This window comes from Kryptolebias marmoratus, linkage group LG20 (assembly GCF_001649575.2).
Source record: "Kryptolebias marmoratus isolate JLee-2015 linkage group LG20, ASM164957v2, whole genome shotgun sequence".
Lineage (NCBI taxonomy): Eukaryota > Metazoa > Chordata > Actinopteri > Cyprinodontiformes > Rivulidae > Kryptolebias > Kryptolebias marmoratus.
The window spans coordinates 20,384,910-20,400,216 of NC_051449.1; the positions used below are offsets into that span (position 1 = coordinate 20,384,910).

The 15,307-nt window shown below is 42.9% G+C and overlaps 3 protein-coding genes across 4 annotated transcripts; 1 reads left to right on the plus strand and 2 right to left on the minus strand.

Annotated features, from left to right (window-relative positions):
- Window positions 1-132: 132 nt before the first annotated feature.
- aldh9a1b (aldehyde dehydrogenase 9 family, member A1b) lies at window positions 133-7,889 on the plus strand. Of its 2 annotated transcripts, none has more exons than XM_017420299.3 (12): window positions 133-230; window positions 408-609; window positions 2,119-2,264; window positions 2,342-2,471; window positions 3,762-3,896; window positions 4,713-4,909; window positions 4,990-5,130; window positions 5,231-5,419; window positions 5,503-5,590; window positions 5,723-5,864; window positions 7,006-7,118; window positions 7,359-7,889. In XM_017420299.3, exons 2-12 carry the CDS (start codon window positions 447-449, stop codon window positions 7,451-7,453), a joined length of 1,539 nt encoding a protein of 512 aa, XP_017275788.1. In that variant the 5' UTR covers window positions 133-230; window positions 408-446; the 3' UTR covers window positions 7,454-7,889. The 2 variants fall into 2 exon arrangements, with proteins under 2 accessions (XP_017275788.1, XP_017275790.1); XM_017420301.3 differs by having other exon boundaries at window positions 136-226.
- Window positions 7,383-11,412, minus strand: zte38 (zebrafish testis-expressed 38). Its single transcript, XM_025006835.2, has 12 exons — window positions 11,047-11,412; window positions 10,669-10,813; window positions 10,370-10,433; window positions 10,206-10,242; window positions 10,096-10,116; window positions 9,993-10,019; window positions 9,823-9,890; window positions 9,587-9,735; window positions 9,172-9,392; window positions 8,328-8,376; window positions 8,209-8,249; window positions 7,383-8,088 (listed from the first exon to the last, which is right to left on the minus strand). The coding sequence occupies exons 1-12, from the start codon at window positions 11,095-11,097 to the stop codon at window positions 8,038-8,040; spliced, it is 924 nt and encodes a 307-aa protein (XP_024862603.1). The 5' UTR covers window positions 11,098-11,412; the 3' UTR covers window positions 7,383-8,037.
- A 671-nt stretch (window positions 11,413-12,083) lies between these two features.
- Window positions 12,084-14,887, minus strand: prdx1 (peroxiredoxin 1). The gene is made up of 6 exons (XM_017420157.3): window positions 14,747-14,887; window positions 13,557-13,674; window positions 13,293-13,446; window positions 13,058-13,180; window positions 12,812-12,942; window positions 12,084-12,603 (listed from the first exon to the last, which is right to left on the minus strand). The coding sequence occupies exons 2-6, from the start codon at window positions 13,660-13,662 to the stop codon at window positions 12,521-12,523; spliced, it is 597 nt and encodes a 198-aa protein (XP_017275646.1). The 5' UTR covers window positions 13,663-13,674; window positions 14,747-14,887; the 3' UTR covers window positions 12,084-12,520.
- Window positions 14,888-15,307: the final 420 nt, after the last annotated feature.

Consider the following 15,307-nt stretch of genomic DNA (forward strand, 5'->3'; position numbering starts at 1 on the left):
GATTTTTATGTTTGTATTTAAACTTTTTTTTTTAAATGCAATTTTGTTAAACTATTATTTTCTCAAACGTGTGTTTGTGATTGACAGCGCAGCTGTCAAATAGCCTTCCGCGTTTGTTTGTTTCCTGTTTAGCGACGTCAATTAGCTCCGCCCCTTTTGAGCGTAACTGGCGTAAAGTTAACGGAACAGTTAGGAGGATTTACTGACATTAAATGTGAAGATTCCTGTGCGTAAGTCTGTTAAATAAAGTAAAAAATCCAGTCGTAAAACAGCTCATATTACGGAGGGAGGAAACATTAGCTTCCCTCTAAAACTTCTGTGAAGCTAGTGTGGTCCGCTTCTGCTGCTGTGGTGAAGTTAGCTGCTCTGCACGTCGTTCAGCAGCGTATTGTGTTTACATTTCACAGTTATCAGCTACAACTGGAGCCAGGAGGGCCGCTGTGAAGATGCTCCAGAGGCTGGCCGTGCTATCGAGGCCGCCCGCCGCTGCTCGGTGCTTGTCCTCGGGCTCTGTGGACATCACGATCCCGCTGAACTTCTGGGCTGGACAGAGAAGGACAAGCCAAGAGGGGAAAAGCAACAAGGAAAAGGTTTATGAGCCAGCAACGGGTAAGTCCCAGGGTTAATGACTCTATATTCCACCTGGACTTTGACCATTGTTGTGTCTGCTGAGATAATCTAAGCATTGTCACGTATTTAACAGGATAACTACCAGATTAGTCATTCTACAATGTATGTGTGGGGTTTACTTATTCAAGGAAGTAAAATGTTATTAAGCAATCTTGACTTTTTACATCCAAGTGGTCACAGCAAACTACTTCCCTATGGATCATGTGCAGCTGGGGGTCAGGGCACTAGGCGTACTAGGAAAACTGATTCCTCTATTGTATTACTATTCACATCATTAGAAATGATTAAAAACTAAAGTCAGTGTTCCTCATCCTGTAGCTTACAGGCTTACATTTGATTTCCATCTGTCTGGACGAAGTTGAGTCGCTGTGTAAAATGTCAATAAAAACAGAACGCCGTGATCTGCAAATCTCTTAAACCCATATTTTATTCATGACGGAACATAGTAAACATATCAAGCGTTTAAGCTAAGGAATTGTTCAATCTTAAGGAAAAAATTAGGGTAATTTTGAATTTGACGGCAGCGACACACCTCAGAAAGTGGAGACAGGAGCAACTAAAGGCTGTGAAAGTGAAGCTGAATCTGTCAGAGGTTCAGTCTGCAGACTGCGTCTAAAGATGGTGGAACAATTTCAGAATAATGTTCATCAATAAAAAGACTGTGAAGACTTATAATAATATCACATCTTCCCAAGGATCTGGAGAAATCTCAGGTAAGGACAATGCTGAAAGTCAACACTGGATGGCTGTGATCTTCAGGCCCTCAGGGGCCACTGCATTAAAATCAGGTCTGATTCTGTTCTGGACATCACTGCATGGACTCAGGAACACTTCAACAAATCATTATCTATAAACACAGTTCACCGTACCATCCATGAATGCTGGTTAAAGCTCTGTCAGGCAAAGAAGAAGCCAGATGTGAACACCATATAGAAACTGCCAAAAACCAAAGCTCGTTTAAAACTGAGGTAAAGTGGAAAACTGTATGGAAACCACAGACGCCACATCCTAAAGAGGAGAGAAACCACCTGGTTTGTTATCAGCGCACTGTTCAAAACTCTGCCTCTCTGATGGTATAGGGGTGCATTAGTGTCTCGGGCATGGGCATCTTACACATCTGGAAAGGCTCCGTCAACGCAGAAAAGTATATTCAGGTTTTAGAACAATACATGCGCCAAATAAGATGACATCTTTTTCAGGAATTTCAGCATGATGATGCTAAACTTTAGACTGAGTCCATTACAGCAGTACAGCTTCATAGTAGAAGAGTCCTGCCTGCAGTCCAGACCTCTCACCTACAGGAAACATTTGACACATCATGAAACAAAAAAGATCCAGGACTGCTGAGCAGCTAGAATCCTTTACCAAACAAGAAACCTCCAGCAGCTGCTCTCCTCAGCTCCTTTTTGACACGTGTTGCCATCAAATTCAAAAATGACCTTTTTTTAAAAAAAGAAGGTACAAATATTGATTTGTTTCATTTTTCAGGGCGTGTTTTGTGCCATTTGGAGCCATGTGGGGCCATGGAGGTCGACCAGGCTGTGAAAGCTGCCAAGTTGGCCTTTGGCCCCTGGAGCAGAATGTCTGGGATGGAGAGGTCCAGGGTCCTGATCGAGGCTGCCCACATTATTGAGGTGTTTGCCGTTTTGTTCGTCCGGCTTCGTTTTCAGACACTGCAGTCTAAAACGGTTTGCCGTCCCTTCCTACGCAGGCCAGGAGAGAGGACCTCGCTGCGATGGAAGTGGTGAACAACGGGAAGTCCATCACAGAGGCCCGTCTGGATGTGGACTCTGCCAGACTGTGTGTTGAATACTACGCAGGACTGGCCAGCACCCTGGCAGGTTTGTCCAACTTATAAACACGCTGCCTTGCAGTTATTTCCTCCTCTTAGGGCTATTTTTTTGGATTGTTGTACCAAAACTGTAACCTCGTGCCGAACAAAGTGATGCGTACGCTCCTCGGTGCGCGTCCACGCTCTAATGCGTCTTCGTTAGCGCGCGGACATGTCCGACTTGCGCTCCCACGAGCAGAGGGGGAGCGCCCTTCCTGTTTGAGGGGCTCTCTCGGAGTGACTCGTTGTTTCTGTCGATTTAGTTCGTGGACTTGAACAATATTAACACTGAAACACTTATGATTGCAAACGAGCAAGATTATAGCAGAGGTGCGTCTCAGTTTAATTTTTAAAAAAAATTATTTTTTTTTTTCAAAACTCTTCCTGATGTTCTATCTGTTTGAGCGTTAGTTTCAAGTGTTTGTAATTTGTCATAAATATCCACAAAATTAAATTCAACACAGGATTATAGCAATATAAACGAGGTTTGGGCTATTTGGATGCGCTAATGTTGCTTATTTTACCGTGGCGTAACTGTACTGAGGTAAATGTAATGATCAAATATAAAAAATAAATTATATTAAGTGACTAAATATGGTTCCTCCCACAGACAAAAAACATGCATGTTAGGTTCATCGGTAACTCTAAATTGTCCCTAGGTGTGAATGAGGATGGTTGTTTGTCTCGTTTGTCTCCATGTGTCCCTGTGATGGACCGGAGACCTGTCCAGGGTGTCCCCTGTGTCTCACACAGTGATTGCTGGAGACAGACACCAGCTCCCTGTGACCCGGAAAGGAAAAAACGGGTAAAAATAGTGGACGGACTACATGAGCTGAATAAAGTCATTTTAAGGCAGAAATCTGTCAGTCTGGCAAATAAAAACAGGCAATTTTAGGTTAATTTGTTCTGAGCTAAGATCTAGCTGTGCTTTAATTTTAAAATGTCCCCTTTTAAATATAACAAAGTTCTGTAAAGGCAAAAAAAACACACTTTCTGTGTCAAACTTTAGGTGTTTTATCACCGACTAGTGAACATTCACGTTCTGAGGGTTATGTAAAGTCTTGAGCATCAAAAACCTGCAGAACTTGTTTGTTACAGCAACATTACAAGAATTAATTAAATGTCTTTTTATTTTTTTAAACTGTATTTATAAAATCAGTTTCTCACCTATTGGTCCTGAGCAGCAGCACTTCCTGAGACTCCGAGTTTTTCTGAAGCAGATTAATTGGGAGGGTTTGTCATATGATCGACAGCTAGTGCATCTTTTAATAAAATGTCTTTTTTTTTTGTCTTTGTGAAGGTCAGCATGTCCAGCTGCCCGGGGGGTCCTTCGCCTACACCCGCAGGGAGCCTTTGGGAGTGTGTGTGGGCATCGGTGCCTGGAATTACCCCTTCCAAATAGCTGCCTGGAAGTCCGCTCCAGCCCTGGCCTGTGGTAGGAAGGTTTTCTCTGCAGCTGACAGGACGTTATAATGATCAGCTTCTTGTCTCCATAATGACCACGGTTCGGTCACGTTTACAATGTCAGGATGGTGCGAAGTCAAAAATGAGACTGCGATAAATCATTTCAAAACCTTTCCCACTTTTTATCCTGAAAAGTTCAACTAAAAAAACCAAACAAATATCTTAAAATGTTGTTTTGAATGTGTGACAACTGTTTAATCTGTTGGTCCGACCTATGGAGCTGGGGTTTTTAGCCGCGGTGGATGGATGTTTAATCAGCTCCTGTTTATTTTAACCTAAAAACACCCTGGGGTGGAACTCCTATGATGAAAAGAGCATATAAATTTGGGGGGGGGGTTTATAGCCAAAGGAATGGCTTCACCAGAAGAGCATCCTGAAACGACGAGCCACAGTCCAGACCTGAATCACAGAGATGTCCTCGTTGTCTGACACGTTTGGAAAGAAGAGGGGGGGCAATATTGTCAAATCGAGGTGTGGCCTGCTGATTGGCTGCTTCCAATAAAGTGTTAGTCTAAAGGTGTGCACACTAATGCAACCAGCTTTTCTTCAAACAGATCAGTTTGGTTTTTAGTCCCGTTGTACAGGATGTGTAACATTAAAGGTGAGAACAGTTTTGAAATGATTTATCGTGGTCATGTGTTTTAGCCTCTTATGTCCACTGAGCTGTTGTAGCCGTCTGTAAAACACGAGAAGTCTTCCCCATGGATGGGACGTGGATTTAAATCATCTTTGACAACATGAGCCACGTTAGATTAGACAAAACGAGTTGTTTTGTGCTGTAAACCAGGTAACTCCATGGTGTTTAAGCCGTCGCCCATGACGCCTGTGACGGCAGTCTTATTGGCGGAGATCTACGCGCAGGCCGGAGCGCCAGAGGGGCTCTTCAACGTGGTGCAGGGGGGCCAGGAGACGGGGGGCTTACTGTGTCGCCACGCCGACGTGGCCAAAGTGTCCTTCACAGGAAGCGTGCCCACGGGGCAGAAGGTCTGCGCGACGGTATGCCCCGCTCATCGGGGAAGGAAACACGGGTGGGTGACTGTTCCCACGTGTCTTTGACCTTTTAGATCATGGAGATGGTGTCAAAGGGGGTGAAACCGGTGACCTTGGAGCTCGGAGGGAAATCTCCTCTGATCATCTTCCAGGACAGCGACCTGGAGAACGCTGTGAGGGGAGCTCTCATGGCCAACTTCCTGTCCCAGGGGCAGGTAGACGTCTGCTGCGTTTTAACAGCCTGTTACGTTCGTTTAGGAACATCACTGGCACATCTGAAGCTTAAAATGCCGCATGTACTGGCTTGTCTCGCAGGTCTGCAGCAACGGGACGAGGGTGTTCGTCCAGAAGGAGATCGTCCCCCAGTTTGTGGAGGAGGTGGTGAGGAGAACCGAAGCCATTCCAATCGGAGACCCCCTGTTGGACAGCACCAGAATGGGCGCGCTGGTCAGCAGACCACATCTGGACAAAGTGCTTTCCTTTGTGGATCAAGCGAAGAAAGAGGTGCGTTTAATTAGCCTTGTCAAAAAGCAGCGCGTTTAGAGGTTTGTGTTTTTAAACTCCGGTGTAAACTGCTCCGTTGACAGGGAGCTACGGTGTTGTGTGGAGGAGAACCGTTTGTCCCAGCAGATCCCAAACTCCGAGGTGGATACTACATGACTCCGTGTGTGCTGGGTAAAACCTCATCTACGCTCTTATCAAGTCCAGTATCACTAAAAGCTTCTTCTGTCAGTGTGGCAAACTTCTGAAAACACTGGAAGTCAAAGCTTGTTCTTGTTCTCTTTTTTTTTAACTTTCCCATGTCAGGTGACTGCAGAGACGAGATGAGCTGTGTGAAGGAGGAGATCTTTGGTCCGGTCATGTCTGTGTTGTCGTTCCAAACAGAGGAGGAGGTGCTGCAGAGAGCCAACAACACCACCATGGGTCTGGCTGCAGGCGTCTTTACCAGGTTGGTTTGTGACAAGAACCTTTCAGTGGATATGTCGGCCATTTTGAAGTGGGCTTCTGTGGCGAAGGTGTGAACAATTAATATCTCACCTGTTGCAGATTGCTTTTTGAACGACCTCCGTTTCGGTTCAAACTCACAGCGAGTCTGAAAGCAGCAGAGACCAAAGTTGATTTCTGTCATCTCAAACCAACTTCAGTCTCCAAACTTTCCTCAGTTTACATTAGATGGTTTTTTTACACAGATTTCTGTGACTGCATACGCAGGTAAAAGCGGCAGCAATGAAGAGTAGTTCTTCTGGAGGAGCCTCCAGCAGAAATGTCATATTTTTGCTAAAACAATCATATAAAGTGAGTTTGACGGTGGTTTAAACACCATTATTAACGATGGTTAGTCTGAGTGGACCCATGGTGTTCAGTCTTCAAAATGTCTTAGTTCGTGCAAATTATTAGTTCAACTTTTATGCCGCTGTCCATTTCGGACTCACACAAATACTTCTGCGGAGACATCATGGTATTCCTACTGGAGGTGCTACAGCTAGCTGCTGCTGCTATGTGCACCCGCAAATTAAAATCCCATGTAAATAATCCCATATGGAGATCTGAAGGTCTACGAAATAGTGTTAGCATGAACCGCTACAAAACTTTGGGGATCGGAGCGGTTTTAAGAAGGCAGGTATCCGCTCTGGTCTTGGACCTGCTCAGACTAGCCATTTGCTCATGAGCCCTGGCAAAGTCAAACCATTGATTTTCATAACTTCTGCACAGAAAATTACTGCAAAATGTCCAAAATATCCCTTTAATCGTTGTCACAGTTCATGTAAACTTTACTCCAAGTGTTATCGCTTACAGCAAACACACGTTTGTTTTTCTGTCCTTATGAGGACCCCTGCATTGACTTTCATTCATTTCTGAAACCTAACCCCGACCCTTACCTTAAACCTCACCATTACTCTAATCTGAACTCCGTTCACACCTTAGTCCTAAACCTAACCTGAACCCAAACATGGCCTTTAAACATGTGAGGACTTTTGTCTCCACAAGTAGCGGTGGGTCCTGACAGGTTGGTGTTTACAGGAGGAATGATCCTGAACAGGGAACAAAAACAAACACAAACACAGAAAACTCACCATGTTCGTGTGCAGGGATGTAAGGCGAGCCCATCGAGTGGTTGAACGGCTCGAAGCTGGTTCCTGTTTCATCAACAACTACAACATCACGCCTGTGGAGGTGCCGTTTGGAGGCTTCAAAATGTCAGGTACGGCCCGCTTGTTTTCACAACGGCCAGGAGTCGGTTCTACATTTGCTGGGTTGTAACTTCAACCAGTTTTCTTATCAAACCAGGCTCAAACAGATTCAGTTCTTTTTGCTGAGGACTAAGAAGCCTGACACTGTTTTTCTTATCTGCTGTAATCTGAGCGGCTCAGAAAAGCCTCATTTTAAACCCGCTGCCGTCGCAGTGGGTCAGGCAGAGACGGATCTCTGATCTTTTCTGCAGGCATAGGGCGGGAGAACGGCCAGGTGACGGCGGAGCACTACACCCAGCTGAAGACTGTGTTTGTGGAGATGGGGGATGTGGACAGCCTCTTCTAGGCCACAGAACCGGAGGAGGCTGCAGCTGGACCGGGGAACGTTAACGTGAAAGCCAGCTGATGTTCCTGAATGACCTAATGTGGAAAAACAAGCCTTGACCGATCAGCCTCGTTTAGTGCAGTAACTGAGAGAAATATTCACAATCTGTGGTTGTGTTTAAAACTGATTATAGTCTTAAAGTGATCAAATCAAAGCCCTCTGAACTACGATTGATTCCAGATACTTTCAAGTCTCAGTTAGGTTAAAATACGGGATTTACAGATTTCTATATCAAAGCAAAATATTGTTTACAGTCAAGCTTTATTGCTTTAATGAAATATGTGTCGTTTTCTTTTACATGCAGAAATCCGAACAAATAAAAACACATTTTTACTTCATGCTCTGACCCAAATTACCCAGAGTCTTCATGTTTAGATTAAAAACTGTGACAACCCCATGCTACCTCGTAGGTGTCTTCTGATGACCGCCCTCGGAAAAAAATCCTTCGAACACGTTTTGTAATCACAAAAGCCAAAACGTGAATAGAGTTTGTAACGAACAATAAAATTTAACAAGTGGTTCAAAACTCGCGCTGGTTTCCTCGGCTACATTCTCCTCCTCTTCTTCTTTGCCAGATTTTTGGGAGCTGCTTTTTTCTGAAAGAGACAAAAAAAGACAGAGAAAAGAAGAACAAATCTGCCCCGTTTGTTTGAACCTGCATCACAGCGAACGTGTACAGTTTGTGTTATCCTGCCTGCTGTGGAACGGGGCTGTACCTTCCCCAGTGGTCTTGTAGGTTTCTTGAACTGTGCAGACTCTGAAGGAACGTTCACAGTCTAAGTTAAACTAATAAAGTCAGGGTTTTTTCCTCTTAAATAACAAATTGCAAACGTACCGTCCTCAGATGGAAGATCCTCTTCAGCGTCAGTTTTCTTCGGTCCCTCCTGTCACATAAATGTGTAAAGACGTGAAGAAACGCTGACAGAAATGAGCGAACAGCAGCTTCAGGAAGTATTCAGACCTTCGCTTTCTGCAGATTTGCTGTGTTGCAGCCTGATTTTACAACCATTTCAGTTCTTTTCCTCAATGATCAGTTCAGTCTTGCGTCAGTGTCCTTCAATAACAAGTACACTTTTTATCTTATTTTGTTTTACTTATTTTCTATGCTTAGGATTTTTTTTCTTTCTTTAGTTTAGTTTATATTATTAATGTGATGTGTAACCTGTGTGTTTTGCGACAAACTTATTGAATCTCGACTCCATTTGACCACCAGGTGTCGCTGTGGTTCCACAAGATCAAATCTTTTTCTAGATCAATGGCTCCGAATGACGCTCAAACATTTCATTTCTGCCATCACTAATGGTTTTCGCTCTGACTGTCAGCTGGAGGCCTTCTACAGAGAGGTGTGTGCCTTTCCAAATCCGGTCCAATCAGTTTCCTTCACCACAGGTGGACTCAGGTCATGGTGTGGAAACATCTCAGCAGAGAGACAGAGAGATGACAGGCGCCTGAGCTAAACTTTAAGTGTTGTTGCAAAAGGTCTGAATACTTCTGTAAATGAGATTATTCAGGTTTTTTTCTTTTTAATAAATGAAAACTACAAAATTAGCAAAAAGCAAAAAGTGAAAGAGGTCAGGACACATTCTGGAAACAACTGTCACAAGAAATCCAGAAAGAACCGAATGAGTTATTTGAGTAAATAAGCAGCAGCGTAACTACAGTTTTCTCTCTGGACCCACCTCGATCGTTCCCCCTTCGGGGGACACCTGCTTGGACTGCCAGATGTAGTTCCCTTTCTGAAGTTTCTCCACCTGGCCTTGTTCCACCGACACTCGGACCCTCAGGGAGTGAAAGGCCGTGTTCACCTCGCCCACCTTGAAGTGCACAGGCATGCCTTCGAACCACTGGCGGTCACACACGCCTTCCTTGAAGCCCGGTGGTTGATAGTCTTCAGGGGTGACTTTGAAAGAAGAGCGAGACGTTAGTGTAGTCAGTTTCTTGTAACTTTCTCCTCCCATCTTTTAGAACGTTATCCATCAAGGTAAACGAGACGTGCTTCAGGGAGGCTCTTAGGAGTACTTGTTTTAACTTTTATTTACAGTGGGCTAAGAGTCCTAATTGATTCAGTAAGTCCTAAAAGGTTCTGTGTCTTACTGTCATCATAGTAGTACAGCTTCATGGTGAGGTAGACGTTGTTGGGGAGGGCATCCAGGTTCTGCATTAGCAGGAAGAGCTTCCTGATAAGCAGCACCGAGGCTCTTTTGGTATCTTCCAGGGTCACCTGTATCTCCATATCATTGTTCCTGTGTGCTCACAGAGGTTACATCACCAATAGTTCAGATGGTACAGGCCACGTCTAGGTGATAAAAGCCAAAATAATCAATTCACACCTGAGTATGTCCACCTCTGGTCCATTTTTAGTGTATCTGAAGTTGAACTGATACGACTCAATGATGCACTGCACGTTAGAAGACATAAAACAGTGTTTCTAAATGATGACTTTACTACACGATCACGTTAACACTACAAAACACATAAAGAGTTGTAGGATGTAACTTACGTTAGGGTCCTGTGGATTGGTGTAGACCTAGGTTGCAGCAGAAACAACTTGCTGTAAACTTTATGTAGCTAAAATTTACCCGCACTGATTACAGTGTACTCACCCCAATGCATATGATCTGGAGCTGGAAGGAGGACAAGACTTAGTAAAAAAATAAGAGCACTGATCAAACGTTTTAAAGCTTTAAAGTAGTCAAGGATGTAGTCAACTTACATACTGCTTCTCTAAAGCATCAAAGCAACCCATCATCCTGGACAAATGATTTGGGAGAAACAAAAAGGGCACCAGTGTCACAGAAAGCTGACTGTAAATGTGAATACTCCCGTTTAGACACTGATCTGCTGTACAGCCACTGAAGCCAAAATTGTTTTATTTACCATTTCACAATCTTGTTAGCACCAGGGGTGTTGCAGTTTTCACGCAAAACTTTGATGCACAGGTCTAGGAAAAGACACGACAGAAACAAATAATAAAATTTTTTCTTGACAAAGCATCATAACAACCAAAATACACTTGAATAATGTTTTTATTTTGATGTGTAAAATACTCAGTTGCTTGTTTACGTGGGTTTCCAACACACATGGGACTTCAATGATTAATATCATAATGTCAGACTAATCCCTACAGCGTTAAATAAAATTCCTGATATTCCTAAATGCCTGGATTATCTTCTCACCTTCCAGATATCTGGATCTGTAGGCATACTCCGGGAAAATCCCTCTCAGATAGGTGATGGACGACACAGCCACGGCCATCATCCTCTTGACAAAGACCAGAGACTCCTGCTTGGTTTTTAGGTCATTCAGGAACAAGCCTGTCCACTTATAAAAATGAGGAAAAAACCCACACAAGCTTTAATAAGTGCTCGGGATTATTGCTTGACTTCACGGCCACACGGTGTCGCGATTGGCACCTTTAAATCCTCCAACGCAGACGGAAATAAGCCATTTACGGCAAAATACGCAATTATTTACATTACAAAACAATTACACGATGATTAAGAGTAAACAAAACACATCCAGTAAGCTATATTTAGTTAAAACGGGATTCAAACCTCTGCAGTTTCCTCCTTGTTTCCTCTGACGCACATTTTCCCGGCTGCCATTTTTTCCTCTTGTTGTTAGCTTAGCGTCACTTATGCTAACGACTAAATTAGCAAATGTGATTATTTAATGAAGACTACGAATTTACCCTCGACAACAACCTTTCTGTGGCTTTCCTTTAAGTTTGGAAAATGTTTACAAATATCTCAGTTTGGCCTGTTTTATCTCTAAACCAGTCGGGAGATGGTTATATAATTAGCTAGCACCAGATGCGTTAGCCCCAACTCCAGCCAGGAGCTCACCGTCGACTTTTCCCGCCCAAAACATAATGAGTGTTATTGTACAAGCTTTAGATTAGTTTTTCAGCTTAAATGAACAAGACATAAATTTAATTTGTTGATTTCGTCAGCATAAATTATTTATTCATAATAATAATCTAATAAAAGCCCTGCTAACTGTGTACTTTGAGTTCCTATTTGGAAAAGTACTATAAATTTATGTTGAAACTAATATTACTGCCATTATAGAACCCATTTAAAACATTTAAACTCAACCTAACCATTAAATATTTGCAAGTTCACTTTAATTTTTCATTTTGGTCAAACAAAAAATGGCTATTCAAAGAATAATTGGCATTTTGAGTTCTCAAACAGGTGTTGGAAGAAATTAAATTCAATTTCAAATTAATTGTTAAAGGCATATTTCTGCCATAGCTGTAAGGGATTAAAACACAAATGCTATAGTGACTGTTGAAGCTGTTTGTTTTTATTCCTTCTTTAATTAGCAATGTCTATCCTTCAGTCTGTGATAGTTGGTGTTACAGTAATCAGTCACTTTGAGTGATGGAGGCTGAAAAGTTTGGGAAACTCTGGTTTAAGCTGATAATAAAAGCCTTTAATTAAATATGAAGTATTGCATAAACATGCATGTGTTAATCAGGGGAACTGAAAGTACTCAAAGCTGAGGTGTGCTGTAATAATAAGTATACCCACTTGAGGAACATTGTTTTTAGTATATATTATTAAAGACCTTCAAACGTAGACATAAATCAACGTGGAGCTTCAGTTTTTTTATTCCGTTTGACCATGTGGATCTGAAAAGTCTGGCTTTAAAAACAAGCAACACGTTCTTTCGTCGATACTAGAAAACATAACGGTGAATCTGAAACACATTTATCAAATGAAATAACTTTTCTTCTTTATTGTATTAAAAAAATACACATCCAACCTACTGAGTACAGGTGGTCTGGCTTAGCGCCGACATGAATGTCTGTATGTAACAATAGTGAGGAATCACAAGTCAGAAAATAAACATGGCTTCCACTACCACGACATAATTATTATACTTTGGTCCGAGTGCGCTGTTCGCCCTACAAGCAGGGGCTACACAAAACCCTGCCTACCACATGCTGACTTATTGTTATTGGAAATCTAATCACAAAATGAAATCTCCTACAGCAGGCAGCAGACTCTGGCCTTGGTTTTATTACTGCTTGGAGAAGAAATCTTTGCTTTGCTGGACGTCAGGCTTGATGGTGTCACTTCCTGGCTTCCAGCCGGCTGGGCAGACTGAAAAAGATAAGCCTGTAATGAGTACTGGCTGGTACACAATGAAGACGCTCCAATGTGACACACGTGTGTGTGTGCAGTTTAAACCTCACACAGCTCAGAATAAGCAACAAATAAGCAACAGAACTTCCTAATGATAGTATACTTCCATATGAGTTTTAATTCAAAGCGATAACACTGCTTTAAGCAGGACAGAGCTGTAACTGACCTTCTCCGTGTTTGTCGGTGAACTGAAAAGCTTGAACCAAACGCAGGGTCTCCTCAACAGAGCGTCCAACCGGGAGGTCATTGATGGTGATCTGTCTCAGAATGCCCTTGTCATCAATGATGAACAGACCCCTAACATAAAAGGGGGACAAAAAAAGGTTTCTATATTTTTGTAGCCCCAGCCGAATGTTCACAGTCTCCCACTTGTGTCTTTGAACATGTTTAACGCCCCATGGGGTCAGCCCACCGGTAGGCGATGCCTTCGTCCTCCTTCAGCACACCGTAATCCGTGGAGATGGTGCGCCGTATGTCGGACACGAGCGGGATCTTCATCGAACCCAGGCCACCCTGTTTACGCGGCGTGTTGGTCCTTTAACAACACACACACACACACACACACACAGAAAAGTGAGTACTTAGAGCGACCCTGCGCAGTCATCAATCACAGTGGATGTTCGAGTGACAACAGCCTGGTGAGGTACCATGCAAAATGGGAGAAGTGAGAGTCCACAGAAGCCGCAATGACTTCGCAGTCTATTTTCCTGAACTGGTCGGCGGCGTCGCTGAAAGCGATGATCTCAGTCGGACACACGAATGTGAAGTCCAGGGGGTAGAAGAAGAAGACAACATACTTTCCTATATCAGAAAAATACACAACAGGACATTTAATTTGTCATACACTGGTTTAATGGATTCTAATCAATTAGCAGCAGTTTAACAGTATAAAACACGTAGAGACGGTGTACCTCTGTAATCCGACAGCGTCAGGTCTTGAAAGTCTCCATCTGGCATCACCGCCTTGGCTGTGAAGTCCGGGGCCAGGTGTCCGATCTTCGCTTTCCCTGCAGCCATTTTCCAGTCGGACTGAAAGAAACACAGGCTCTGTGACTATTAAAGTTTAAAGGTTAAACTTTTCCTTTTGTGGAGAATTAAATTAGGTCTCTTAGAAACCATTGATCTGTTCGCGAACAGCCCCCTGAAGCCACGAACACGATTAGGCAGGTGCAGGAAACGTTCTTCTTTATTTTTTCCTTTTTTGCAGAAGAATGAAAATAAAATCAACTTTACTGTAAATAATATGGGCCAAAAAATGACCACAAGCAATCACATTAATTTAGACAAAATGCACAAAAGCACTACTTTTCCCTTCTTTTCACATTTCTACTTCAAAATCCTTTTTTCCCGTTTTATTTCATAAAAACCAACAAGCTACACATTTTAAACACTGGCTGTCTGATCAGTAATAACTCCAGATTTTTACATCTGCTTTTAAAAGAGTTACGAAATACTCAAAATGTGTCATCACACAACGAATCTGTTCCAAGCAGGGATGGGATGGAGGTGTTTTTAATAGCTTTACACTGTAATTACATAACAAGGTTTGAAAACAATAGACAATGAGGACTTTACAGGACAGATGACTTATGTGGGGGCGTTTTCGTTATTACCCAATTCTCTACATAAAAACAACTCAATCTGACTAAATGCCACTGAATGGCCTGTTTTAAGCAGGCATTCAGCACACAGTCCTAGAAACATGAAGTGTTTCCACTTCTCCTCTCGGTTCACAGGTGTTTCCGCAAATGGGAAACGAGACTCTCGTTTCGCTGCGTTTCTTCCTTTAAAGCTGTATTTTCAGGGGTTTGGCAAACTCATAAAAAAACTAGTTTTGCCTGTCCAGAGAAGCCGAGGTGGCGATAGATGTCGAGTTTGTTTAAAGCCCGTGTCTGTGAGCGGAAACTGAACCTGTCGCATCTTTGTTTCCAGCAGCAGAAATCATTTTTGAAGGTTCACCAGAAGATGGAAACCACCTGTTGAATCCTCACAAACACACAAAAACAAACTCCTGCCCTGAACGCCCTGAGTAACACAAGGTCATCTAACACAACAAACAGACAGAGGAGACAAAACATTTAATGTGTTTTAAAAGACATACCTCAGTGAGAAGAAAGTCAGCTCCCTCGGACGAACAGAGTGCGGAGCTTGAAGCGCGATCGGAGGATTTTATACAGCGGCCGAAATCTCGCGATAACTTCCGCGCAGAACGAGATTTCAGCTCCCCGGGTTCACTGCTCGTCCAGCCTCAAACGCGCTGAGCAGCATGACTTAGCAGATTTCCTTATCTGTTTTCTGGGAATGATTGTGAGCTCTTGTGAAACTGCTAACCTAAGAAGTGAAGGAAGAGCCGACTGATTAAAACCAGCCCTCTATAGCTGGTCAATTACCGAGTCAAATTAAACTGAATTATTCACTGGAAACCCTGGAGGGACCAGGTTTTACAGGATTACACTCCCCTCCAGGTTTTTAACCACCAAGAGACAGAATCATCATTATTAACCTTTTACAGACAACCATCACTTTTACCAAGTGTGTGTTGGAACCACGAGGCCGTTTCATTGAAAAGCACTAAATTTGGTTGTAAAATTTATTTTCCCATTGTAAACGTGGATCACTTTTCATAAGGAACTTCCCCTTTTTTTCTAAGCATCCTATTGCA

Bases quoted from the DNA above. Each gene is read 5' to 3' on its own strand.
- aldh9a1b (XM_017420299.3), top strand. From the start codon at position 447: ATGCTCCAGAGGCTGGCCGTGCTATCGAGGCCGCCCGCCGCTGCTCGG. The intron at 610-2,118 runs GTAAGTCCCAGG...TTCATTTTTCAG, and splicing joins GGTTTATGAGCCAGCAACGG to GGCGTGTTTTGTGCCATTTG. The intron at 7,119-7,358 runs GTACGGCCCGCT...TCTTTTCTGCAG, and splicing joins TGGAGGCTTCAAAATGTCAG to GCATAGGGCGGGAGAACGGC.
- zte38 (XM_025006835.2), bottom strand. From the start codon at position 11,097: ATGGCAGCCGGGAAAATGTGCGTCAGAGGAAACAAGGAGGAAACTGCA. The intron at 10,243-10,369 runs GTAAATAAAACA...TCATTTGTCCAG, and splicing joins GCTAACAAGATTGTGAAATG to GATGATGGGTTGCTTTGATG. The intron at 9,736-9,822 runs GTGTGAATTGAT...GTGAGCACACAG, and splicing joins CCAGAGGTGGACATACTCAG to GAACAATGATATGGAGATAC.
- prdx1 (XM_017420157.3), bottom strand. From the start codon at position 13,662: ATGGCTGCAGGGAAAGCGAAGATCGGACACCTGGCCCCGGACTTCACA. The intron at 13,447-13,556 runs GTACACCGTCTC...TTTCTGATATAG, and splicing joins GACGCTGTCGGATTACAGAG to GAAAGTATGTTGTCTTCTTC. The intron at 12,604-12,811 runs GTCAGTTACAGC...TATCTTTTTCAG, and splicing joins CACCGACAAACACGGAGAAG to TCTGCCCAGCCGGCTGGAAG.